Source organism: Podarcis vaucheri (assembly GCF_965113315.1).
Source record: "Podarcis vaucheri genome assembly, chromosome: 10".
Taxonomy (NCBI): Eukaryota; Metazoa; Chordata; class Lepidosauria; order Squamata; family Lacertidae; genus Podarcis; species Podarcis vaucheri.
Window position 1 is genome coordinate 63337842 of NC_138748.1, and position 22720 is coordinate 63360561.

Consider the following 22720-nt stretch of genomic DNA (forward strand, 5'->3'; position numbering starts at 1 on the left):
GTGAGTTTTGTACATGTTGGTTCAAAATTGGGAAAGGAGTACGACAAGGCTGTATATTGTCTCCCTGCTTATTTAACTTATATGCAGAATTCATCATGCGAAAGGCTGGGCTGGATGAATCCCTAGCCGGAATTAAGATTGCCGGAAGAAATATCAACAACCTCAGATATGCAGATGACCCAGCCTTGATGGCAGAAAGTGAGGAGTAATTAAAGAACCTTTTAATGAGGGTGAAAGAGGAGAGCGCAAAATATGGTCTGAAGCTCAACATCAAAAAAACGAAGATCATGGCCACTGGGCCCATCACCTCCTGGCAAATAGAAGGGGAAGAAATGGAGGCAGTGAGAGATTTTACTTTCTTGGGCTGCATGATCACTGCAGATGGTGACAGCAGCCACAAAATTAAAAGACGCCTGCTTCTTGGGAGAAAAGCAATGATAAACCTAGACAGCATCTTAAAAAGCAGAGACATCACCTTGCCAACAAAGGTCCGTATAGTAAAAGCTATTGTTTTCCCAGTAGTGATGTATGGACCATCAAGAAGGCTGATCGCCGAAGAATTGATGCTTTTGAATTATGGTGCTGGAGGAGACTCTTGAGAGTCCCATGGACTGCAAGAAGATCAAACCTCTCCATTCTGAAGGAAATCAGCCCTGAGTGCTCACTGGAAGGACAGACCTTGAAGCTGAGGCTCCAATACTTTGGCCACCACATGAGAAGAGAAGACTCCCTGGAAAAGACCCTGATGTTGGGAAAGATGGAGGGCACAAGGAGAAGGGGACGGCAGAGGATGAGATGGCTGGACAGTGTTCTCGAAGCTACAAACATGAGTCTGACCAAACTGCGGGAGGCAGTGGAAGACAGAAGTGCCTGGCGTGCTCTGGTCCAGGGGGTCACGAAGAGTCGGACACGACTAAACGACTAAACAACAACAAATGTGAGTTTTGTACAATAAACTACATTGCTTGTTTCAATTAATTTGCACTAGGGTGTACAGCCGCAAGGAAGCAGGGGTTTAGGATCAGAGTTTTCCTTCTCCTAGATGGGCTCCCTTCCCAGGTTGATGAACCCCATCTGTCCCTCCCTTCCCTCTGCATCACATGCAGAAACTGAGACACTATGGCTCTCATCCGCTCAATCCACGAAAGCCTTCCTTTCTGTCTCTCTGGTTTGGCTTGCACCCTGAGAAGGTTGCTTTGGTCCTGATAACACGGCAAAAGCAGCACAGGAGGCGGCAGGTACAATAAGTTACCAGTCTCTGCAGCCACAGCAGGCGCTGTGATTCTCCAGTGGTTTGAATTCACACCTGGAGGTTGCACTCCATTGTCTCTCAAGACAGACAGATGTCAACAATAGACAGAGGCATTATAGCCCTGAACACCAGTTGCTGGTGCGGGCAGGGAATAAACGGAAAGGGGTAGTGCAAGCTTCCAGGAGGTTTCTGGGTGGCCACTCTGAAAAGTAGGATGTAAAACCAGATGGATCTTCTATCACATCCAGCTGGTCTCTTCTTTGTGGGTTGCATCCAACACTGTCTTTCCACCAGGGAACAGACTTCCGCTCCCCCCTCCCCTGCACCCCCTTAAAATTGTTGTTATTTATTAAATTTGCATACAGCCCTATACCCACAGATCTCTAGGAGGTTCACAACATAAAACTACAGTATTAAATTGCAAAGAACATAACAAAAATAGGAACAGAAACAAACCAATAATCTACAACACATTTAATTGGGCATTGGAGGTCAATCAGCCCAAAGCCTGGCCGAAGAGGAAGGTTTTACCTGGTGCCTAAAAATATATAATGAAGGCACCAGGTCAACCTCCCTGGGGAGAGCTTCCCACAAATTGGGGAGCCACTGCAGAAAAGGCCCTGTTCTCATGTTGCCACCCTCATGGAGGAGGCACACGAAGGAGGGCCTCAGAAGATGATCTCGGAGTCCAGGTAAGTTCATATGGAGAGAGGTGAACCTTGAGGTAAAATCTGCCACAGAGGCTTGGGGAAACGTCAGGGATAGATTTTTGGGGTCCACAGAAGCGGAAAGGAAGGGGAAGTCCCTGCTGTGTGAGTGAAATGCCATGATGGAAACAACCGTACATTCCTACTACAGAGGAAAATTGCTTTGTAACTCTTGTCTCTTATCAATCTACTACACTATGCCTTATCAGTCTACTACACTATGATGCCCTCTTCCCCCTCAGCCAACCCTTACCTTTAGATGTTCTGTCTTGCTTTCCTGACTAACTTCTCCTACCATCTTACGGCCCTTTTTCCCTTTCTTGACCGCGCTACTCACGGATTTCACCGTTTTGATCGGTGGCATCTCCAGCTTTGGGGGCTCGCTAGGGAAAGTCCGGAAAGGGGACAAATGGTCGTAATGGGTGTGCAAGATGCGCACCGCCACATCGCAAATGGCCAGCGCCTTCGGGAGCTCAAACCCGTTCCACGGCTCCCTCTGGTCATCGTAAAAGATCTGGCTGCGGAACCTGGTTGCGAAGAATGCAGACACAATTATGCACCACAAGAACGTTCTTACAAACTCTGACCCATCTCAATATCTTTCCCCCATCTATTTTGTAAATCTCGCGCTGGACCTCAGTGTCTGGGCAGAACGATGGGGGTGGAGACGCTCTTTCAGGTATACTGGACCGAGGCCATTTAGGGCTTTAAAGGTCAGCACCAACACTTTGAATTGTGCTCAGAAACGTACTGGGAGCCAATGCAGATCTCTCAGGACCAGTGTTATGTGGTCCCGGCAGCCGCTCCCAGTCACCAGTCTAGCTGCCGCAATCTGGATTAGTTGTACTTTCTGGGTCACCATCAAAGGTAGCCCCACGTAGAGCACATGGCAGAAGTCCAAGCGGGAGACAACTAGAGCATGCACCACTCTGGCGAGACAGTCTGTGGGCAAGTAGGGTCTCAGCCTGCGTACCAGATGGAGCTGGTAGACAGCCGCCCTGGACACAGAATTAACCTGTGCCTCCATGGACAGCTGTGAGTCCAAAATGACTCCCAGGCTGTGCACCTGGTCCTTCAGGGGCACAGTTACCCCATTCAGGACCAGGGAGTCCCCCACACCCGCCTTCCCCCTGTCCCCTAAAAACAATACTTCTGTCTTGTCAGGATTTCAAGATGCTTGAAACAGAGAGCATCTGGCCTTAACGAAAGAGGTTGGAATACATGGTGCTAATTCCTAGGTAACCATCATCTAGCGACTCCACTTGATCAATATGTCAAATGTTACCTGACCAGGACATGGGACCAGACTGCCTTATCATGGCTCCCAGGCCAAAAGGAAAGGTCTTCAACAAGCCCCCTCTCCTCTTCAAACGCTTACTTTGGAACTTTCTTGAGATTTGCCCAAATGCACAATGTAACATTCTTCTCCTTAATGACAACCTCCATGTTCCCACTTTCGGATTCTGCATAGCTGCTGGCTTCCTGCACAGAACATTGAAACGGAGAGAATTGAGGCTTGCTGCACAAATCAGTGATGCACACAGACCCTTCTTGAGAGCATTGGAATGACCAATGGGAGCTGGCTCCACGGAAAGAGAATCGGGAGTGAAAATATCTCAATGCAATCTTACAGGAAGAAAAGCCATAAACTCTCCCAGAGTTCTAACTGACATAATCTCAGGACCCTTGCAAATGATCCCACCCATTTTTCTTCCTATCATTGTGGTGCAATGAGTCAGTGCGCCCGGCTGTTAGCCAGAAAGTCGGTGGTTCGAGCCCTCCCAGGAACGGCTGTAGGCGCACGATTCCTGCATCGCAGAAACTCTACAGTTCTATGATTCTATGTGCTAACACCAATTACTTGGGGGTACTTTCAACACATTAGGTGGAGCAAAACCAAGTTTGCAAACCAAGGTATAACTGGCAAGTATCTGCAGCCAATCCGGCCTACGATATGTATTGCCCATATGATAATACAGGTTTCTAAACCCTTGCGCCCATACATACATTACATTTTAGGTCCAATTCAAACCAAATGAGCCATAATGTGTGCATCAGCCCTCAAGATTCTAGCGTAGCAGTTCTCAACCTGTGGGTCCCCAGATGTTGTTGGACTACAGCTCCCATCATCCCTGAGCTCTGGCCTTGCTAGCTAGGGTGATGTGAGTTGTAGTTCAACAACATCTGGGGACCCACAAGTTGAGAAAGGCTGCTCTAGCGGAAGGTGGGCTGGAGGCAGCTTACCTGACCTCCCAGGAAGTGAAAACTTGCAGCTTCCTAGGAGCAGGGAGGTGGCAGGGAGGTCTACACAGTGCAAATGCACCGGTGGAGGCAATCTGGCCTCCTAAAAAGGTAAAAGGTAAAGGACCCCTGGGTGGTTAAGTCCAGTCAAAGGCAACTATTGGGTTGCGGCGCTCATATCACTTTCAGGCCAAGGGAGCCGGCGTTTGCCCACAGACAGCTTTCCGGGTCATGTGGCCAGCATGACTAAACTGCTTCTGGCACAACGGAACACCGTGACGGAAGCCAGAGCACACGGAAACACCATTTACCTTCCCACTGCAATGGTACCTATTTATCTACTTGCACTGGCGTGCTTTCGAACTGCTAGGTTGGCAGGAGCTGGGACAGAGCAACGGGAGCTTACCCCGTCGCAGGGATTTGAACCGCCATCCTTCCGATCGGCAAGCCCAAGAGGCTTAGAGGTTTAGACCACAGCGCCGCTGCATTCACAACCCCCCGGCTGTCCCACCGGTGGTAAGAAGCAACAGGCAACCTCAAGGATCTGAAATAATACCAGCATCTGTTTACCCTCAGCATCTCTTCTGTGGCTGCGTTGTATTTGTCGTGAAGGAGAGACTGCAGTTGCTGGATGGTTTCCGTGTACTGCGCGACATGCTTCGCAGAGAGCTCATGGAAAGGAGTGTCCATGATGAAAAATTCTAACTTCTCGATTAGCTAGGAGACATTTAAACTTTCTCCATTAGTTGATAATAATAATAAATTAATAAATAATAATAATAATAATAATAATAATAATAATAATAATAATAATAATAATACTCTGCATGCTAGAGATCAAGGGAGAAGGAGAGGGGGTGGTTTTGCTCTCCTGTAGATTTGGCAAGGAGCAATAAAAACACAGTGTTGTGAGCGTCTTACACATTCATTTCTTGCAGCAATTCTTCTGTATGCCAGCTGCTAGAAAGCACAGGGGATATGAGGACACTCTTGTGTTCGAATCCTGCCTGCTGGTTTCCCACAGGCAACTGTTCAGCCACTGTGAGAACAGGATGCTGGACTAGACGGGCTGCGGGCCTGATCCAGGAGGAACTCCTTAAGGTGTTATTCAGAAGCCTTTTCTCCCAAATGACAGAGACTTACTTCCAGCACCTGGTTTCCCTTTGCAATAACAAGCTGGATGTCATTATTTGGGTCTTCTTTCCACAAGCTCATGAAAGTATTGATATCCTGGGGGATGGTTGGGTCTGGGCTCCCGTCGCAGCCTGTGTAGTGGTTCCACTAGGAGGAAATAAGACACAAAATACTCACTGTGGTGTAAAGAAGAAATCGATTAATAGGGAGTGAAATATTCTCGGAGTCGAGGGTGGATTTCATGCTCTTTAATCAGCTCATAGTGGTGAGGAGAAATGGAAGTTCCCCCAGAATGTCTGTTTTATATGCATTATTTACACAATGGGCCGCACGTGATTGGCTAATTCCAGGATTCTCCTAGGCCAACCAGGTTGTGGATTCACTTCCACCTGGAGTTGGATTGGGTGGCTGCTGTGGACCAATCAGACTGCTGCATTCTGGATCCTATTGTTCTAGGACCAATCAGACTGCTGCATTTTGGATCCTAGTCTCAGTACATAACAGGGAGTTATCAAGGCAACTGGATAAATGTGTTTTATGCTTTATGGTCTCCCAGATTTGAGGTAACTGCCCATTTCCACTGCTGTTATAAACTTATATTTTTAACAGGAGGCTGCATGACATCTCCAGCATTTAAAATTTCGCTTTTGATTCCATTTTTTTTCCTTAAGGAAACCAGAGCTGAAGTATTCTATGGCTATTAACACTGTGTGATGAGAGACCCACGTCTACCTGAGCGAGAGCTCTGTATTTCGACTTCCACTGGGCCGCGGTCAGAAAGTTTTCCTCCAGAACATGAATTTCGGAAAGTTCAATCCCTCTGCGTTCTTGATCCTGCATGGAACATAACCAGGTCGGTTTTATTTTGACCTGCATGACCTGTCTGAAGAGCTATTTATTCAGCAATCCATAGCCTCAATGATGGGGAACGGATGGTCCTGTGACTGTTGCTGGACTACAACTCCCATCACTCCTGGCTCTTGGCCTTGGCGGTGCCTGCAGTGCTCCCTCAACCCATTACATTAGGCCTGAAACAAGTGCTAGGCTGCTTTATGTGCTTGGTTGCCCATGACAGCTTCTCCAGTTTGCAAATGTGGTCCCAGGTCCGGAAAGGTTGGCAATCCCTGGTGTGATGCAGAGCTGTGCTAAAGCTGTCATTGGAAGTGTATTGCCAGGGACTGGCTGGAGGTGAGGTACTGATCATTAAGAGAAAGGAAGGTTGGAGACTGACTTGGAAGGAAGGATCCATAAAATGGGGGAACCTGCAGCAGCTGGGAGACGAGAGCCAGAGGCAGGAGAAACTTCAGGATTGGAGGATGAGGAACAGGTGCAGGAGGAGGGAGAGAGACGTCAGGCTGGTGTGGAGTCAAGTGCTTCCACATTTCCTGCTGATGCTCCGCTGTCTCCCAGGACCAGGAGAGGGCTGAAGAGGGAGGAGCAGAGGCAGGTTACATGCAGGCATAGTCTTCACCTGCTTGTGCGCAGCTCTGGTGGGGAAGATACATAAGCCAAGGTCTGGGGTGGGGTCTCTCTATTCCTGCACCTGCCTCATTGGGGGCACGCGTAGGAGTAGCTGAGAGACATAGGACGATTGGACATGACTGTTCCTAACTTGTACTTCTGGCAATGAAGAGATAGATAGATAGATAGATAGATAGATAATTTATTACGGTTGGAGACCAGCTTATAAAACACACTTGAGGGTACAATCCAGAAGGAAAACAAACATTTAAAGCAATGTACAACAATTTTAAATTTATAAATGCGATAAGTGTATAGACCAGTGTTTCCCAACCTTTTTTGGGCAAAGGCACACTTGTTTCATGAAAAAAATCTCGAGGCACACCACCATTAGAAAATGTTTAAAAAATTAACTCTGTGCCTATATTGACTATATATAAAGTAATTCTCTTTAATAGGAATCAAATAAACACAAAGGAAGTATTTTACATTGTCTGGTTTTGTTTTTAACAAAATGATTGTGTGTGTTTTTGGTACTCAGAGTTGTATGTAAGTGAGCTGGGCTAGAAGCAGAATGGAAGCTGGAGACCTAGAGACATGCTTGTTCTGGGCTGGATCCAAAGCTTTGATTACTGTCTTTCATTTTGCAGTTGTCTGATTGGTGCTCATACATAACGGAGAAGGAAGTTCGGTTAATTCTGTGAGCCCCTCCATCTTATGCTCAGGTTGCATAGATGTGTAAATAAAACCATATGTTCTAAAGACACCACAGTCTCCACTGACCTTCATTCTGGGGAAACAAAACCTGCGCAGGCACTTGGAACCCCTGGATTCTCTCATCACTTGTAGATTGGGGTGGCCTGCAACAGTTTGCATTGAAAAACCTTTGCAGGATCCTGCCTGGGGCCGAGTCTTGCTTTGGAAATGCCAGCTTTGGTGTCCCTGTTACCGTAAGTAGCAGTGGACACTGGAAGAAAGCAAGAATATACACTGGGGAAGTATTTCTAAAGTTTTGGGGAACTTTTCCCCAACCTACCTCCACTGTCCTCACCCCGAAGAAGAAGAAAGAAAGCCAAAAGGTTGGATTTGCAGACAATACTTCTTGCCATAGCCCAGTAGTAAAAGCGTTTCAATGCCATATAAACAAAAGTGGTGAGATTTTAAACAAGTGATCCATTCAAAATGTTTAAAAAGTGTGAAAACAGGGTCCCTCGAGAGTTTCAGATTCAAGTGAGAGATCTGATAAACATGCTCTCTCTCTCTCTCTCTCTCTCTCTCTCTCTCTCTCACACACACACACACACACACACACACACACTTCTGAATGCCTTAAGGCCAACGCCAAGAATTTCCCGGCTCCTCCGTTGCTGTCTTTCCCACAGTTGTTTCCCTTGCCATCCGCTCAATAGCAGCCAGCTCAGAAAAAGATGGGTGGCTGGCGCTGTGTTTTCTCCCCCCCCCCCAACCGATGGGCAAACCACATTCTTCCCCTTTTGAGGGAGACGTTCCCCTTTGAGCAATGCCCCATTTGAGTGAGACTCCTCCCGACTGGTGGGCAACTGCCTTTGTCCTTCTGGGCCTCCGGATCCCATTGCTCCCTCCAGCGCAGCAATAAATCTCTGAAAGAAAGGCGTGGGGAGGGAACCTGCCGCGCTGCCTTCCTTAGTCATTGCAGATGACTAGCCGCAGGCAGACGGCGAGAGCCCCGCGCTGGGCGGCCTCTCCTCGCCGCCCCGCCTCTCGCCGCCCGCCTCGCCCACCTCCCTCCCATGGCACACCAGGCAACGTCACGCGGCACACTAGTGTGCCGCGGAACACCGGTTGGGAAACACTGGTATAGACACTTAAAACTTTAAGATAAGCTACCGCAGAAAGATGACCCAGAGTCACCCATGGAACCGCATTTGGGGATTTTCTTGACGAACTAGATTGAGTCGGGGGATGGTCTGCGCCTACAGATCTGTACACAGAATCTGGCGACCATCCGTGTCGTCTTATGATCTTTGCTAAAAGGAAAAGGTCGAATTTTTGCTTTTCCGGGAGGTCAGCAAACCTCACCAGCAGGGGATCAATGGTCTCACTACGTGCCTCTTCATAAAAGGCATATCTAAAGAATAAGTGCTCTGGGCTTCCTATGTCCCCCAATGAACAGGCGCAAAGTCTCTGAGCATATGGGACTTTTTAAAAGGCTCGTTCCAGGACTGGCGAGGGCAGAGCCGAGCTTCTGGCGAGTATAAAAGCCCTTCTTGCATTTTTGGAGACGAGAAAGAAGAGATATGCTGCCAGTGCGGCTATATATCTCTCAATTTCTCCAATTTTATAGTCGGGGCACCTTGAGCAGTCCTGTTGTCTCTCGGCATCTGTGATCCTTTGCCTGACCGTAGCTTTTGCCTGGCCCAACCCCAGACTTAGAAGGGCTTGAGGGGCAAAACCCAGTTTTTGAAGGGTGTTCAGGGCAATGAAGAGTTAATTCCTTCCTCTGGACATTCTTTGCCTGACAGCACCATGACATGTACCTACTCCTTAGAGCCACACAACAGGAGAGGGGGAGTCTGCGAGCCTGATACTTGTGCAGCCTTATTCGCATCCCATGAAAACCATCATCCTGTTATCCTGGTACCGACCATAGCCACTCGGAAGCAAAGCCTGGGGAAAGCTGCAGCTCACCAGTCTCTCATGAACAATATCCAAGGTTCAATATCTCAGGCAGAGCTAGGAATGTCCCTCCGTTGTCACCACCAGACAGTGTAGACAACAGATGGACAAATGGTCAGACTCAACCGAAGGCGATTTCTAACTTCCTCTGTGTGTGCACTAACCTTGGCCTCCAGTCGTTCCGTCTTCTCTCGTTCAATCCTTTCCTTTTCGAGTCGCGCAGCTTCCTCTAGCTCGGCACGTACTCGGGCCTGCTCTGGAAAAAAAGGGGGGGGGACAGAGATTGTCAACAGTGAGACGGAAAGGAGTTTAATAATGCGAGCAAACTGTTGCAAACACCGACTGTGTCAGCACATGAAGACTTAGGACGAGGCACCGGCTGCAGGATGAGAAAGGCATGCAAGCCAAATATCCAGAAGCAGAAGGATAATGGAGCTTCCTGCCTTCCTTACTCCACCAATTTAACAAGGGAACATGGTGCGAAATGCGCCCTACCTTCCTCCAGAAGTCTTCTTTCCTCTTCTTCTCTCAGCAGTCTCATCTTCTCAGCTTTGCTAAGCTTCTTTTTACCACCAGCAGACTGAATTTTAAAAGGGGGGGCATATATTACTATTTCTCAGTGCTTTTTTTCTGGGGGGGGATGCAGGGGGACGCATACCCCTAAACATTTTGTGAATCTTTGTACTTTTGTCCATTTACTCTATTTGTTTTCCCCAATTTGTACTATAAAATGGTGATTTTCTTGAGTCGAAAGGAGAGCACCCCTAAACATTTTTTTAGGAAAAAAAGGACAGAGAGAGAGAGACGGAGAGAGAGTGTGTGTCGGTAGCACAATTGGGGCTCAACTACTTTATTCCCAATGTTGGGGTAAGGATACTTATTTGTGGAATACAGTTTGTCTATAGTGCAATATTGCAAACAGTTTTGCCTAAAAATTTAACTTGAAAGGTACTTCTACGGTTACCAGGAGCACTGTTTGAAAACCACCCATTTAGCAAACTTCACTGAACAAAACAGGAGGAATTTAGAAAGAAAAGGAGGCAGTGGTTTTCCCTGTCCATTACTGAAACACACGTCTAGATACAGAGTTGGTTTGTATGTGGCACAGAGCCAAAATAAGGCTTTAGTGCAAACAAACGAGGCTGCAGACAAAGGGAGATCATTGTTGCTTCACAGCTACTCTAGTTCCTAGTGCTGCTGTTCTGCTGTTTAGGAAGCTACGGTTTGCCTTAGTATACCATCCAAACCAAGGCTTGTGGTTTGTCACATTCCAGGCAAGCCATGAGCTGTAACCAAGGTTTGTTCTTTGTTTTACAGCAGGGGTCAGCAAACTTTTTCAGCAGGGCGCCGTTCCACTGTCCCTCAGACCTTGTGGGGGGTCGGACTATATTTTTGGGGAGGAAATGAACGAATTCCTATGCCCCACAAATAACCCAGAGACGCATTTTAAATAAAAGCACACATTCTACTCATGTAAAAACACCAGGCAGGCCCCATAAATAACCCAGAGATGCATTTTAAATGAAAGGACACATTCTACTCATGTAAAAGCACGCTGATTCCTGGACTGTCCACAGGCCGGATTTAGAAGGCAATTGGGCCGGATCCGGGCCCCGGTCCTTAGTTTACCTACCCATGGTTTACAGGTTTGCCTAACCATGGTTTACAGGTTTGTCTGGAGGAGTGAAGCCAAACCAGGGCTTAGCTCACAGCAGTGCAGGAGGAGGAAGACTGGAAGCAGGACTGCAGCAGAACAATCTCCATTACAAGCATACCAGTTGACACATATAGATATAGATGTATATAGATATAGATATAGAATGACAGGATGAATTCCAGTGAAACAATGTGGATTGTCTAAGACCCAGAGCTTCTGCATATCTCTCCTAGCTAGGAGCAGCAGGTGGTTTGGATGAAGGACCTAACATTAGCAGTTTGGATGAAAAGCAAAGACTGTATTGCATGTCGGAGCCTCCGTACGACCGAGCTGAAATGGCTATTCCTACGGCCATATCTTCGGAATCTCCTCCGATGGTGATTAATGACCTAAGCCTTTGCATGAGGCATGCTCCCCATTCCGCAGAGTACCCAGACAGCAGCAGAAGAGACAGAAATATGTGCTACATTGCTACGTTTATTTCTAAATATGCAGGACAGAAAGAATATGTGTCTGCTCTCTGTGAGAGACAGAAAACGAAAGGAACAAAGAAACAGGAAACCAGTAACATCAACATCCGTCTCCCATGAGACTTCCAACAGTCTGGAATGTCAACAGAGTCTTGTGACTCCAAGAACTGCACAATGGCATAACAGAAACCTAACATTGCACTGGGAGCTATAGCTCAGTCAGTAGAGCATGAGACTCTTCATCTCAGGGTCATGGGTCTGAGCCCCACATTGGGCAAAAGATTGCAGGGGTTTGGACAAGATGACCCTTGTGGTCCCATCCAACTGTACAAGTCTTTGCTTCTGTGATTCTAGGCCAAGTATTTAGGGACAGGGTGACCAGGTAAGGTAGTTGGCAATGAACCTTTTTAAAAAAAATGCTAATTGTAACCAAGGGAGGGAGAATATCCCATAAGTCCCAGCCAGCATGGCCAACTATCATGTAAAGCCAGCCTCCCTCAACCTGATGCCTTCCAGATGTTTTGGACTCTAATTCCCATCAGCCCCAGCCAGAGCGGCCAATCTTCAGGCATGATGGGAATTGTAGTTCAACAACATTTGGAGGGCAGCAGCTTGGGAAAAGCTGATATAAATAATTGCCACCTTATAAATAATAACCACAACCTTTAACCAAACAGTTCTTGAACAGAAATATATTATTCACTAACAATATATATATATTATTGATTCTGCCAAGTGACCATACAAGCAGTGTTTAATATAATTTCTCGCAGAAAAGCAAGATACAAACTTGAAATAATATCAAGCATGCAATATCAATACTTGGCATTTGGGCTGTTGTAACTATATGCAGTTGTGGCAACAATATGCAGCTGATCTACTGGACTACCTACCTAACTAGCAACCTACCTACCTTTTTCTTTTTTGGTCCCTAAATGTTGCAAGGTAAAAGAAGAGAGAAAGTCAGAAGAAAGCAGGTATCATAAACAAACAGTCAAAACTGGAAATATATATACGTATATACCACGGGGGGCAGAAGCTAGGGTTGCCCTATGTCTGGAATATCCTGGCCGTAGCCGGGATTTCGCCGCTGGAAACAGCGTCTGGTTGGAAACCGCTGGAACGTCTGGGGAAATGGACATTTGACAACCCATGTCGGAAGGCGAATTTCCTTAAAAATGGCTCAAAAAGCTCAACAACTTTTGTGTCCAGGTTTTCACAACCCTAGTGGTAGCAGCTGGGGGGGGGGCAGCACGCCCCAGGTTTAAACGAATTACATTTTTGCTATTTCTGAAGAATTTAAAGCATGCATAATTATGTGCTTTGCATAAAATAAAACATACTGAAGCCAATTGTCAAAAGGATTCTTTAAAGCATTTTGCAAAGGGCGGATGAGGAGCAGATGGCCATTGCACTAAGGCTTCCACACATTTATTTGACTCGCACCTAATTTGGGTATGCAGATTTATGCTAATGACACAACCCACTCCTCCCCCCCCAATTTTGATGTGGGTGCAAGCGGGGTGGAAATGGGTCCTTGCAAACCAATGGGGCTGCCTCTGCCCCCCCCCTTCCCCCTCTCACCATCTCGCCTCCTCCCTCTGCTCGCCCAGACCGGGCGGCTGGAAAGTTGTTTACAGCCCCGCCCCTCTGTTTCCAAGGCAACGAGCCCCGCCCACGAGCCCTTGGCTCCGCCCTCCACTTGCAGCCTATTGAAATCTCTCCAGGGAGGAAATTCTTCCAAGGGGCCATGGCGCAAAACTGTTACATACTTCCGGTTCGAAAGTGAGGCACATGCATAAAGAAACCCTCATAAATACCATAGAATGGTTGGACTACAACTCCCATCACCCACAGCTAGCAAGGCCAGAGCTCAGGGATGATGGGAGTTGTAGTCCAACAACATCTGGGGACCCACAGGTTGAGAACCGCTGGTCTAAAAAGATCTGGGATTCCTCCAAGTGCCATGGTTTTCTGCTTGCCCCGCAAGGGGGGGGGCTCCAAATGGAATCCGGAAGTGTGACTCTCACTCTACCTTTTAAACTTTTCTCCCTAATCACTATTATTTAAGTCGCTTGCTCTGAGTCTAAAGCAGCAAAAGCCCTTTTGTCTACAGTTCAGATTACCGGGTTATTTTTGAAGCCTTTACTAACTCTTTGCTGTCAATAAAGACACAATGCAGAAGATCAGAACTCAGCACCGGTGCAGTAGTTCAGCAGCACCCAAAGCGTGCATATTGGGAAGTAAGTCCCACTGAAGGGAGCGGGGCTTACTTCTGCACTGTGTGGAGCCACTCTGCCACAAACCGCTCAGAAGGCTGAGTAGATGCTGTCTGCAAGGCTTTTTTAAAAAAAAAAAAGAAAACCCCATACATATTTAATTATTGCAGTTTTAGCCCAGCTTTCCTCCAAGGAGCTCAAGGTGGTGAGCATACTTCTCCAACCCATTTTAGTATAATATAGTAATAATAATTTATTATTTATACCCCACCCATCTGGCTGCGTTTCCCCAGCCACTCTGGGCGGCTTCCAACAGAATATTAAAATACAATCATCTATTAAACATTAAAAAGCTTCCCTAAACAGGGCTGCCTTCAGATGTCTTCTAAACGTCTGGTAGTTGTTGTTCTCTTTGACATCTGGTGGGAGGGCGTTCCACAGGGAGGGTGCCACTACCAAGAAGGCCCTGTGCCTGGTTCCTTGTAACCTCACTTCTCGCAGTGAGGGAACCGCCAGAAGGACCTCGGCTCTGGACCGCAGTGTCCGGGCAGAACGATGGGGGTGGAGATGCTCCTTCAGGTATACTGGATCAAGGCCCTTTTATTCTCATAACAACCATGTAAAATAGGTTAGGCTGAGAGTAAGGTGAATATGGCAAGCTGTTCCCAGTGGGGTCTGGCTGGTGCCACCAAGAACAGCCATTATTATTATTATTATTATTTGTACTCCACTTATCTGACTGGGTTCCCACGTTGGAGAGGGTTGGACTAGATGGCCCCTGGAGGTCCCTCCCAATAATTCTATTATTCTATTTTATATTTTTAAAATCTTTGTAAATTGGTAGGACTTTTTTCCCCTACATATGAGGCAAATGGTTGAATGGTTTCTTTGAATATTAAGGTCCATTATTGTTTCACAAGATGTGTATCTCTTTAAGGAGCAGAGTAAATATCATGACCTAGTTTTACAGCTGTGAAGCAGTATAGCAGGTCCTGTTAAGTTGTGTTAAATTAAGCTGTGTCAACAATTGGGTATAGTATATAAACAGCAGCATGTACCTCTCTCAGTACCCTGGTTAATGGGTCATACTTATAGATGCAATGTAATTTGGTTTTGTAATTAAAGCCAAGCAAAAGTTATTTTTGCGTTTCTTCATTGTTTCCTGAACGTGTGGTCTCCCCAGCACGCTTTCCGCAGCACAATTAATCTGCTACATATGCATCACCTCCCAATAATTAGAATAGAATAGAATAGAATAGAATCATAGAGTTGGAAGAGACCACAAGGGCCATCGAGTCCAACCCCCTGCCAAGCAGGAAACACCATCAGAGCACTCCTGACATATGGTTGTCAAGCCTCTGCTTAAAGACCTCCAAGATAGGAGACTCCACCACACTCCTTGGCAGCAAATTCCACTGTCAAACAGCTCTTACTGTCAGGAAGTTCTTCCTAATGTTTAGGTGGAATCTTCTTTCTTGTAGTTTGGATCCATTGCTCCGTGTCCGCTTCTCTGGAGCAGCAGAAAACAACCTTTCTCCCTCCTCTATGTGACATCCTTTTATATATTTGAACATGGCTATCATATCACCCCTTAACCTCCTCTTCTCCAGGCTAAACATGCCCAGCTCCCTTAGCCGTTCCTCATAAGGCATCGTTGATGTTCTATTATTCTATTTTATGTTTTTAAATCTTTGTAAGTTGCGTAGACTTTTTTTTTACATATCAGACGACTAATGATAATATTCATAAATGATATTGAGAAATACTACCCACTAGGGGGGCAAACATTTGGATATTTGATACACATTTGTTTTGTGATTCATTTTTTTTCATTATGAAACAGCAAAGTTGAAAATGCTGGTTAAGGAATTTAATAATTCTCAAAGCTGGAGTCGCCCCCAGGGTATGAGAAAGCTGGATTCCCATGTTAGAACATTTAAACACACTGAGCGGAACCTGCTTCCGTGGGGAGAATAGAAGTGACACTGCAGAAATCACCGTGTGCTACTCTACACCTTTCATATCTCTACGCTGCCCTGTACCTTTCCTGAAATCCCGCGCAGCCGCACTAGGAGGCTCCGAGCCCACAACCGACCCCGCCGCCTCTTGAAACTCCCGCGCAGGCGCAGTGGTCGTTTGCTACGCCCCGCCTCTCCAACAGCTGGGCAGGCTAGCAAGCCATGGGCTGCGAAGGTAAATACAGTATGTACATAATTATCTCCCCACCCAAAGCTTCTGTATTGGGAGGGAGTCGGGATTTGGGCTGCCTGCTTTGTAAAAGTTGTGGGGAGAGAAGAAAGTGGGGAAGTTTCTACCTTGACCAAGTGCAAAAAAAGAGGTTCCTGTATCTTTAAGAGTTTTTAAGATTGATATAAGGCTGCATTTTAATGTTTTAATGTATTTTAATCTTGTTTTTTAAGATGTATTTCAATCAATTTTATATTTGGTGTTAGCCGCCTTGAGCCCGGTCTTGGCTGGGGAGGGCGGGGTATAATATTATTATTATTATTATTATTATTATTATTATTATTATTATTATTGGAGTGGGAGGTGGACTGCTTGTCTTGCAAGAATGAAAAAAGCTGCTCTTGCATAAATTCTCCCCCTTTAACTCTGTTTTGTACCTTTAAGATATTCTTGGGTGGGGGGAGTAGCTTTCCTTGCAAAAATGAGAAAAGCTGCACTTGCAAAAATTCTCCTATTTTAAACCTCTTTTGACTGCTCCTGCCCCATAGGCATAGCTGTCAACGTTTCCCTTTTTTTAAGGGAAATTCCCTTATTCCGAATAGGATTCCTCGCAAGAAAAGGGAAAAGTTGGCAGCTATGCCCATAGGGTTGCAAACTTGACGGACTGCTCTTCATGAAACTGCTCCTTTCACAGAAGCAATGAGCAGGTGGCTGTTTGCTTTCTTCCCCCCCAGGCCAAGTTATCTCAAGGCAGTATAGGATTTTCATTTTATTTTTCATTCAGGCCCATTTGATCCTCATAACAAGGTGGGTGGCGCTGGCAGCTGGCCCAAGGTCACCCAGAGTGCTTCACGGCAGAGCAGGGAAGCAAAGCTGGTTCTTCCAGGGCTTAGTTCAACACCCTGAACATTGCACAACAATAGTTATTAGTTCCCATGCCAGGAAAACCTTCAGGTGTTGACTTCTGCAGATCAAAACTCTTGGAGAAAGGCAGAGGAGCGGATTTATGCTGTGTTGTCCCCACCCAGAGCCAACCAGTTGGAAACTCTGTGTATTTATATTGTAGGACAATTTGGTGTTTTGCTTCAGATGAGCTACAGGCAGTGCTTTTTTTCCCCTTAAAAAATGTTTAGGGGTACTCTCATTTTCCTACTCATATTGAAATACTGCCCCTCAATGAGGCCAAACTTAGATTTACAAAATGTTTAGGGGTGTGCGTACCCCTGCGTCCTCCCAGAAAAAAAGCACTGGCTACAGGTGTTCCTTAATATATCACGTTGTTGATAATAATATATCCTGCAATACAGAACACTCTGCTCTACTACTTAAAAGAAAAAGTGGTCCAATTAAACAAAATAAATCCTAACATTACCAAAAATATATATGCAGTTTTAATCATTTAAATTGCAGGTTTACATACCCTTTTCTTACTGGTTTAACTACTCCAGAACAACTTCCACTCTCTTGTTCTCTAGTACTAAAATAGACAAGAACTATTTGCTCTGGAAAGGTTCTGGGGTGGGGTGGAAGATGACCTTCATCTTTTTTAGATAGTTTATTTCAAGCTTTGTTCTAGTTAGGAGCTTGGGAGAAAGAAACATTCAACCAACATTTGACAATTCTGTAAATATAACACCAGTTAAAACAGCAAAATGCAGTATCAAAGCTACTCGGTGCCTCACCTTAGTCGTAAAAAGCAAGGGCAGGTTTGTTTCTTAAGTTGTTTTGCAATGCTTCAGTGAAATGATCCATTTTAGGGCTTGGCTGGGTCTCTGGGCATGGGGACTGAGCTAGGTTGTCACCAGCTGTTTTAGGTTAAGTGGGAGCAGATTGTTAACTCCATGGAGCCCAATGGAAATTATGATGAAATAGACATTTATAGGATTGTAAGTGAGTGGACTGTAAAGCCCCTGCTTTTCAATTAGTGCATTAGGTGTCATCAGATAATAAATAGGCAGGTGGAAAAATGGGGTGTATAAGGTGTTAGGGGAGAGGGTAGTACCTCGGTTGGAGGGACACATCCTGCTCCTTCTGGGTTAGTTTATCCACCTTTGGTCCCCACCCTGCACTCAGCTCTCACCTGTGGCTCCGAGAAGTTGTCAGTGTTCGACAGCGGCCACAGCCCGGGAACGGCTTAGACTGGCCTGCTAAACCAGGCGAGGGGAGCTGAGGGGTCTCAAACCCTCTGTGAATTAGGAACTTCCCCTGCATGTGAAGACAGGCTCAGGCGGATTGAGCGAACGAGACCAATAGTGGGTCCAATGGTCCAGATAGCAGTTCTGCCTGTGCTGTAGAGGGGAGTAAGGGGCAGATGGGGCTTGTGTACCTGGGAAGGTAACCCATCTAGTTGAAGGAAAACTGATCCTAGACCTCCACTGCCTTCTGGGATATCTTCAGGACAGGAGAAGACTAAGGAGTAAACCGTACGCAAATCCAGAGCAGGGTCCCTAAGACAGTTGGATGGCGCCTTGTATGCCTTCTTCCTGCAACTCCTGCAGCCAACCTGGTGCCAAACATCTTGCTCTGCTTTCCTGTAGACCACATCAGCGAGGCTGAGAAGGGGGTCTTGTCATCTGGGCATCCCAGGACCTCCACGCACACTGCCCAGGTTTGCGCCCCAAGGAGGTCACTTAGGTGCTGTTAATGCAGCATTTGACTTCACCCCCAGGGGCAACACTCCATTGTCTCTCCAGACAGAAGGATGCCAACCAACCGCAAAACAGGGATGGAGAGTCTCTGCAGCTGCGCAGATGTTTGTTGTTGTTTAATCGTTTAGTCAGGTCCGACTCTTCGCCAGGCACTCCTGTCTCCCACTGCCTCCCGCACTTTGGTCAAACTCATGCTGGTAGCTTCGAGACCACTGTCCAACCATCTCGTCCTCTGTCGTCCCCTTCTCCTTGCGCCCTCCATCTTTCCCAACATCAGGGTCTTTTCCAGGGAGTCTTCTCTTCTCATGAGGGTGGCCAAAGTAAATCCCATCAGTACCACCCAGCACAACCAATGGTCAGGGATGGTGGCAGTTGTAATCCACAGCTGCAGGATCCCAGACTAGATTGGCCTCCATCTTACGTCAATATGTTAAATGTTTCAGAGTATTTAGATATTTCCAGATATCTAAATTCATGGTTCTTATTAGCCTGGGTAGCACCAAGTTAAAAACAAAAGAGGAATGTAAATGGGTAAAATTGATGGTAATTGCAGCCAGGCAGGTTATAGCGAGTAATTGGTAAAATGCAGAAGAGCTAGGGGTGAACCAATGTAGGGGGAAAATTGAATAATTGAATAATAATATAATTTTAGAATATCTAACTGAAGATACACAGAATGAAAGGGTTTAAGGTCAGTGAGAAAGAGAAGGATTGGTTAGAGAAGATATTGAATTATTTGGGTAGGTTTGAACAATTTGGGGCAGTTAAAATGTTAAAAGTTAAATAAACCTTGTGCAGCAAGGAGTGTTAATGTATATAGAATTGTACATATGGCCGATTTGAATATGTTATTATTGATTATGTATACTCAATGTATCAGCCGCCTGGGGGGGTGGGTTCACTGTTTGGGTTTTGCTTGTTGGTAAAAAAATAAAGAAAAGAAAAACTGTTTCAGAGTATAATAATGGTGGCTGCATCAGGGCCTGCACAATATACCGGTATTTTGCAAGCGCAAGGAAGACACCCATTGCATCTGGCTGCTGTGCTGTACTAGGGGCTTGCGGAAGTGGAAGGGCTGTGGAGTGAGTGGGTTTCTGCAGTTGGCTAGGTAAAGGGACCCCTGACCATTAGGTCCAGTAGTGACCGACTCTGGGGTTGGGGCGCTCATCTCGCTTTATTGGCCGAGGGAGCCGGCGTACAGCTTCTGGGTCATGTGGCCAGCGTGACTAAGCTGCTTCTGGCGAACCAGAGCAGCGCACGGAAACGCCGTTTAACTTCCCGCCGGAGCAGTCCCTATTTATCTACTTGCACTTTGACGTGCTTTCAAACTGCTAGGTCGGCAGGAGCTGGGACCGAGCAACGGGAACTCACCCCATCGCGGGGATTCGAACTGCCGACCTTCTGATCGGCAAGTCCTAGGCTCTGTGGTTTAACCCACAGCGCCACCCGCATCCCTCTGCAGTTGGCTAGATGGCCCCTAAAACTGAAGGAAATCAATCAAATCCTCAAGGAGTCGTGTCAAGCAGTTTGCCAGCATCCAAAGCACCAGTCACTGTTCCTAAGTCAGGCTTCATTATGCAGCTAATCTCCGAATGATTGTTCTTCAGGTAGATGCCAGCGCGCATGAGTTAAGTGCGTGAACTGAACATGACCAATCCGCTAAGATACGAAGTGCTGAACCTTTACAAAAATGTAAGTCCTGAGGAGCGGAAGCTAGGTGCAAACAAAACACTTTGCCCGTGTTCTGCACCCTGTGTGACTCTCACCTTTTTTGTTTTTTTGCATTGTGTGCTTTGAAGCTGCTGTACCTCGGAAAGGAATACCCCAAAGGGGCGGACTACTTTCGGACCCGGCTGAAGGCGGCGTTCTTGAAAAACAAGGACGTGAAGGAGCCCGAGAAAATCAAAGAACTCCTTGCCCGAGGGGAGTTTGTCATGAAAGAGCTGGAGGCGTTATACTTCCTCAGGAAATACCGAGCTCTGAAACAGCGTTACTACGAAGAGGATGGCAAATGATGTGCATTGCGGTTCGAAACGCTTGCCCAGGCCATAGGTTAAAGGAGGGGGGGGGGGACCGATCTACAATTAAAAAAAAGTATAGATTGCCTATTGAACGAAGGTAATGTGTTTTTTTGTTTTAAGTTGAAGTTCAGCAACACTTGCTGTGGTTCTTTTTTCGCAGCTGGCTGTGGGGGAGGAACGCAAATCCACATTTGCGGCTGCTGAGACCATATAACACTGGTCTTGAAAGACCTACACTGGCTCCCAGTACGTTTCTGAGCACAATTCAAAGTGTTGGTGTTGACCTTTAAAGCCCTAAACGACCTCAGCCCAGTATACCTGAAGGAGCGTCTCCACCCCATCGTTCTCCCGGACACTGAGGTCCAGCACTGAGGGCCTTCTGGCGGTTCCCTCACTGCAAGAAGCCAAGTTACAGGGAACCAGGCAGAGGGCCTTCTCGGTAGTGGCACCCGCCTTGTGGAACGCCCTCCCACCAGATGTCAAAGAGAAAAATAACTACCAGACTTTTAGAAGACATCTGAAGGCAGCCCTGTTTCGGGAAGCTTTTAATGTTTAATAGGTTATTGTATTTTAGTGTTTTATTGGAAGTCGCCCAAGAGTGGCTGGGGAAACCCAGCCAGATGGGCGGGGTATAAATAATAATAATTATTATAATTTTCAGGGAAGTCTTCACACATGCACCCCCCAGCTCCACACAGATGTTTCTGCTGTGTGTTCAGATGTCAGGGGGCAAGCAAGTGGAATCAGAGGCGGGGGGCTGCTTGGTGTGCTGTTGCTCCTGTGTTGTTGAGGACACAGCCAAAGAGCTTTGCTGTACATAATTACACATGTCCATGGTTTAAGACTTTTTCCTAGAGTTATGCATTTAAAAAGGGAGGTGGGGAGACTTTCCCCCTGTCCTAGTGACACTTCATTTCACCTGGAATAACAGAGTTAGTAGAGCACGAGGTGCTTAATCTCAGAGCCGTGGGTTCGAACCCAACGGTGGGCAAAAAGATTCCTGAATTTCAGGGGGTTGGACTAGGTGACCCTGAAGGTCCCTTCCAACGCTACAGTTCTACGATTCTAATTTCTACAACCACTGCTCTTGCATGTTCAACTGGACATACAGCTATGCTGACGGACCCTTGCGCCTCTCCTCTCCCCCCAAAGAACTGAAAAGGTCTGCTACCATCTTGGGAAGGTGGGCAAGAATGAGAGAATAGCCTGTTCAGTGGGGATAGCAGGAGTGGCTGGGATTTAGTTACCCAACACAAGTCTTGTGCACGCCTACTCAGAAGCCAGTACAGTTGAAATCAGGTATGCATAAGGAGCTTGGGAAGAGGGTGGGAACAGATACGGCTGGCTGTGTGTTATGTTAGAGAGAATCCCGTATCCTGGGTGAAGCAAAGCTGGGTTTTACACCTAGTCCTATTTGCCTGTGTTTTCAACTTTTAAGCTCACAAAAAGGAAGTATGGCCTTTTAAATGCCAAAGGTGCAGAACCTACACCCTTCCAGGTGAACCACAATTCCCATCATCCCTGAACACAGCCCAGGTTGGCTGTGGCTGATGGAGGCTGGAGTCAGGCAACAGGTTGTCCACCACTTCTGTAAACAGCTACTATAGGGTATGATCTAAACGGCCACCTCTTTCCATATGAACCTACCCGGACCCTGAGATCATCATCTGAGGCCCTTTGTTGTCGTGTGCCTCCTCCTCAAGAGGTTCAGAGGGTGGCAACACGAGAACGGGGCCTTCCCTGCAGTGGCTCCCCATCTGTGGAATGCTCTCCCTAGGGAGCCTCGCCTGGTGTCTTCAATATTCACCTTTAGGTGCCAGACGAAAATGTTCCTTTTTAACCAGGCCATGAGCTGATTAACAGTCTTACGTCCTTTTAAATGTTTGCAGGAGTGGGGGGGTTCTTGTGTTGTTTTGGTCTTGTTTTTCACTTTGTGGTTTTGCTGTGAACCGCCCTGAGGACTTTGGACAGAAGGTGATAAAACAAATTTAATAAATAATATTGGCACATGAGGTCACCCCTCGCTGAAGCGAAGCAAGTCTGGGTTTGGGAAGTGTCCGGGTGTGTA

At 46.6% G+C, this 22720-nt stretch overlaps 3 protein-coding genes across 8 annotated transcripts in view; 2 read left to right on the top strand and 1 right to left on the bottom strand.

Moving 5' to 3' along the window:
• Window positions 1-22720, top strand: part of GYS2 (glycogen synthase 2) — a 184238-nt gene that overhangs the window by 158990 nt on the left and 2528 nt on the right. The gene's annotated exons all lie outside the window — the stretch shown is intronic.
• The window catches only part of DNAI7 (dynein axonemal intermediate chain 7), an 86186-nt gene that overhangs the window by 17497 nt on the left and 45969 nt on the right, over window positions 1-22720 (bottom strand). Inside the window, exons 1-9 of one of the 4 annotated variants that reach the window (XM_082238832.1) lie at window positions 13162-13344; window positions 12491-12508; window positions 9946-10030; window positions 9615-9706; window positions 6067-6168; window positions 5344-5481; window positions 4771-4917; window positions 3338-3441; window positions 2297-2486 (exon numbers count right to left, since the gene is read on the bottom strand). In XM_082238832.1, coding sequence (XP_082094958.1) covers window positions 2297-2486; window positions 3338-3441; window positions 4771-4917; window positions 5344-5481; window positions 6067-6168; window positions 9615-9706; window positions 9946-10030; window positions 12491-12508; window positions 13162-13329 — 1044 coding nt within the window. In that variant the 5' untranslated portion in view covers window positions 13330-13344. Of the gene's footprint in view, window positions 1-2212; window positions 2487-3337; window positions 3442-4770; window positions 4918-5343; window positions 5482-6066; window positions 6169-9614; window positions 9707-9945; window positions 10031-12490; window positions 12509-13161; window positions 13345-22720 lie in introns of those variants that run through there. The other 3 variants (XM_082238830.1, XM_082238831.1, XM_082238837.1) reach the window with 3 other exon arrangements.
• On the top strand, window positions 15849-20744 carry ETFRF1 (electron transfer flavoprotein regulatory factor 1). 2 transcript variants are annotated; one of them, XM_082239364.1, is made up of 3 exons: window positions 15849-15989; window positions 20239-20323; window positions 20431-20744. In XM_082239364.1, exons 2-3 carry the CDS (start codon window positions 20279-20281, stop codon window positions 20644-20646), a joined length of 261 nt encoding a protein of 86 aa, XP_082095490.1. In that variant the 5' UTR covers window positions 15849-15989; window positions 20239-20278; the 3' UTR covers window positions 20647-20744. The 2 variants fall into 2 exon arrangements, with proteins under 2 accessions (XP_082095490.1, XP_082095491.1); XM_082239365.1 differs by having other exon boundaries at window positions 15936-15998.